This window comes from Sinocyclocheilus grahami, unplaced genomic scaffold (genome assembly GCF_001515645.1).
Source record: "Sinocyclocheilus grahami isolate Dianchi unplaced genomic scaffold, SAMN03320097.WGS_v1.1 scaffold543.1, whole genome shotgun sequence".
Classification (NCBI taxonomy): Eukaryota; Metazoa; Chordata; class Actinopteri; order Cypriniformes; family Cyprinidae; genus Sinocyclocheilus; species Sinocyclocheilus grahami.
In genome coordinates, this window is record NW_015505722.1 from 1,219,001 (window position 1) to 1,223,002 (window position 4,002).

At 34.2% G+C, this 4,002-nt stretch overlaps 1 protein-coding gene across 1 annotated transcript in view; it reads left to right on the forward strand.

Moving 5' to 3' along the window:
- Positions 1–4: 4 nt before the first annotated feature.
- The window catches only part of rpgrip1l (RPGRIP1 like), a 26,179-nt gene continuing 22,181 nt past the window's right edge, over positions 5–4,002 (forward strand). Inside the window, exons 1-7 of the mRNA XM_016238600.1 lie at positions 5–93; positions 554–646; positions 739–883; positions 990–1,279; positions 3,305–3,410; positions 3,509–3,652; positions 3,798–3,903. Coding sequence (XP_016094086.1) covers positions 559–646; positions 739–883; positions 990–1,279; positions 3,305–3,410; positions 3,509–3,652; positions 3,798–3,903 — 879 coding nt within the window. The 5' untranslated portion in view covers positions 5–93; positions 554–558. The remainder of the gene's footprint in view (positions 94–553; positions 647–738; positions 884–989; positions 1,280–3,304; positions 3,411–3,508; positions 3,653–3,797; positions 3,904–4,002) is intronic.

Sequence of the window (4,002 nt, forward strand, 5' to 3'; positions counted from 1 at the left end):
AGCCAGTTGCCGGAAAAGGAGTCCGTTGGAGCGGAAGTGGATGAGTTGTTTGTTAGCAACAGTCGCCGTGGTCCGTGTGACGCTTTTGAATCGGTGAGATTGTGTTTGGATTAAAATATTTTTGTTTTGTGAAGGTTTAAAGTACGCCGTGTGCTTATAAGTCCGTCTACTGTAACATTGTTGTTTTTTGTGTGTTTTATATAATTATAACTTGAATTTGTATTTCCGAAGTACTGCATTTCCGATACAAATGACATAACATGTTAGAAAACATGTATCAGATCGTAATTCAAGTATCAGTATCAATGCAAGTATCAAGTACACAAGTATCAGACGGCAATGGCATGCTACCTTGATGTATAAGTTATAACGGGGTACTAAATGTTTAATGTTACCATATTAATATGTGGTAATATTTTCTTATGGAATTAAATGCTATAATACATGTCCAAAATAAACATGGTGATACCGTTGTATTCTTTTGTGTTTAAACCGAAGTTTTAATAAAATGTTTTTCACGTGCATATTTGCTGTGGGATTTGTTTGATTTCAGTCTGAATGATGTTTGCTCGTGCTGATGAGACAGCTGGAGATATTCCTGTGAAGGACATCCCTGTCAACCCGAGTGGAGCAGCTACATTGCCTGGTCAGTATTACAACAGAAGTGTTATTATAATCGACAGTGATTGCTTTAGTTAAGGGCAGGTAAATGAATAATCCTGTTTGAAACTGTTTTAGAGGCCCTACTGTCTCAGAATATCAGAGAGAGACAGAATGTGTCTAAATTCAGCAAGGAGGAGCTGGAGGACAAATTTCTACGGCTGCAGGATGAAAACCTCACACTTAAACAACATGCATGCAAACAAGAAGACAAGATCCGCAGGTTTGATCAGTCATTAGATCTAAACATGCAGATTACCTATTCTTCTCAAGAATGGATCAATAACAAGAACAAAGTAGTAAGTCTGCAAATGTCTTTGGTGTTTCAGGATGGCCACCAAGTTGATTCGTCTGGTGAAGGACCGCAAGCAGAGCGAGGGCGGCCGAGATGTTGAGATGGAGGAGATGATGGAGGAGCTGCAGGAGAAGGTTCAGGAGCTGGAGAAACAGAACGAAGGGCTCAAGCGGCGGCTGTTAGCAGCCAAACAGCAGCTGCAGGTGCAGAACCGCCGGCACACTCCCTACAGACACATCCAACCACGCATCAACTCCGGCCTCCGCAGACTCACAGACGACATGCCCATGGCATCGTCATCACGACCACACACTCCCAAAGCAGGTATCAAGTTCTGTTCTATTCTATTCTATTCTGGAATCTACTGTATATTCTATTCTGAATGTGTCCTATTCCACATTCTGTTCTATTACTGTGTGTTGTTATATTCTATTCCGTTCTGTACTATGATTTATAATGTATATTTTATTCTGTTCTATTCTTCACTATATTCTTATTTATAATCTATAGTATATTCTATTCTGTTGTCTATTTATGCCATATTCTATTATTTCTGTCATCTATGTCTGCCAATATTGTATTGTATTTTATTCTGCTATATATATCTATATTCTGTTCTGTTTTAATTCTACTCTATTCTCATCTGTAATCTATCTGTTATGTTTTCTTTTCTATTTTGTAAACTATTGTTTTCTATAGTAATTATACTCTATTATCCTTTGAAATGCATGTTATATTATGTGCTGTCTATTCTATTCTATTCTATTCTGGAATCTACTGTATATTCTATTCTGAATGTGTCCTATTCCACATTCTGTTATATTACTGTGAATTATATTCTATTCCATTCTGTACTATGATTTATAATGTATATTTTATTCTATTCTTCACTATATTCTTATTTATAATCTATAGCATATTCTATTCTGTTGTCTATTTATGCCATATTCTATTATTTCTGTCACCTATTTCTGCCAATATTGTATTGTATTTTATTCTGCTATATATATCTATATTATGTTCTGTTTTAATTCTACTCTATTCTCATCTGTAATCTATCTGTTATGTTTTCTTTTCTTTTCTATTCTGCAAACTATTGTTTTCTATAGTAATTATTCTCTATTATCCATTGAAATGTATGTTATATTATGTGCTGTCTATTCTATTCTATTCTATTCTGTAATCTAATGTATATTCTATTCTGAATGTGTCCTATTCCACATTCTGTTCTATTACTGTATGTTGTTATATTCTATTCCATTTTGTACTATGATTTATAATGTATATTTTATTCTGTTCTGCAATTCTGTTCTATTCTTCACTATATTCTTATTTATAATCTATAGTATATTCTATTCTGTTGTCTATTTAGGCAATATTCTATTCTATTCTATACTATTCTATTCAATTTTTGCCAATCTTGTATTGTATTTTATTCTGCTATGTATCTATATTCTGTTCTGTTTTAATTCGATTCTATTCTATTCTCATCTGTAATCGAACTGTTATCTTCTGTTTTCTTTTATATTCTGCAAACTATTGTGTTCTATAGTAATTCTACTCTATTATCCTTTGCAATTTATATTATATTATGTGCTGTCTATTCTATTCTATTCTTTCTTCTGTCATCTATTTCTGCCATGTTCTGTATTGTATTGTTTTGTATTCTGCTATATATCTATATTCTGTATACTATTCTATTACATTTTTGCCAATCTTGTATTGTATTTTATTCTGCTATGTATCTATATTCTGTTCTGTTTTAATTCGATTCTATTCTATTCTCATCTGTAATCGATCTGTTATCTTCTGTTTTCTTTTATATTCTGCAAACTATTGTGTTCTATAGTAATTCTACTCTATTATCCTTTGCAATTTATATTATATTATGTGCTGTCTATTCTATTCTATTCTATCTTCTGTCATCTATTTCTGCCATGTTCTGTATTGTATTGTTTTGTATTCTGCTATATATCTATATTCTGTTCTATACTCTATTCTTGTCTGTGATTAATCTGCAATGTTCTGTTTTCTTTTCTATTCTACAAACTATTGTGTTCTATTGTAATTCTACTCTATTATCTTTTGCAATTTATTTTATACTATATCCTGGTCTGTTCTATGCTGTAAGCTAAATTATATTATGTTCTGTGTTATCAATTAATTCTAGTCTAATTTAGTAATCGCTTCAATTTTGTTGGGGGTAAGAATGTTTTAATAAATTCTAGATATGCTCAATGTGTCCATTTAGTACTAGAATGTGTAAAAACAGCGGTACTGGAGAAAATGATGAAGACTTATATTTAAAATATGGTACAAATTATGTGTGTGGTGTTTTTGTTTTCAAAGGTATCAGGCATGTTGAAGGGGACATGAGTGCGAAACCACCCCAGGGATTGTTGCCCCGCTATGGACACAGTCTGCTGGATGAGGCCCGTGCTGAAATCCGCAACCTGTGAGTGCTGCACCGTATAGATGTTGCACAATCTGTATTGACAGACCCGCAAACAGCAACACAACACTCAATTTTTTGCTTGTTTTATCTGATTACAGAGAGAATGTGATTGAGAGCCAGCTAGCTCAGATGGAGGACATGGAGAGATCAGCGGAGATGCTGAGAGATCAACTGAAGAGGAAAGAGAGAGAGTTTGAGGAATCACTCCTCCAGATGAGAGAGCATCAGGCCAGCGGACAGAGGTGCTGCTTGCTCTTTTTAAACACTGTACTTTATTATTATTATTCATATTCAGTGCAGGAATTGCTGTAATAGAATATAGATATGACTACAGCAGAGTTTGAACTGTAAACCCTCTTGTTCTGATGAGATATGTGTGTTTTGTAGGTTAACTATAAAGGATAATGTGGAGATGATCAAACTACAGAAGCTGTTGTCTGAGAGAGCAAACACACTCACAGTGCTGGAGGGCAGATTTCTACAGCAACAGGAGGTACGACTGACCGTCAGGGACCCCAGCGACAAAAAATATTGATTTTCTGCCAATTATACAGGTGCATTTCAATAAATTAGAATGTCGTGGAAAAGTTAA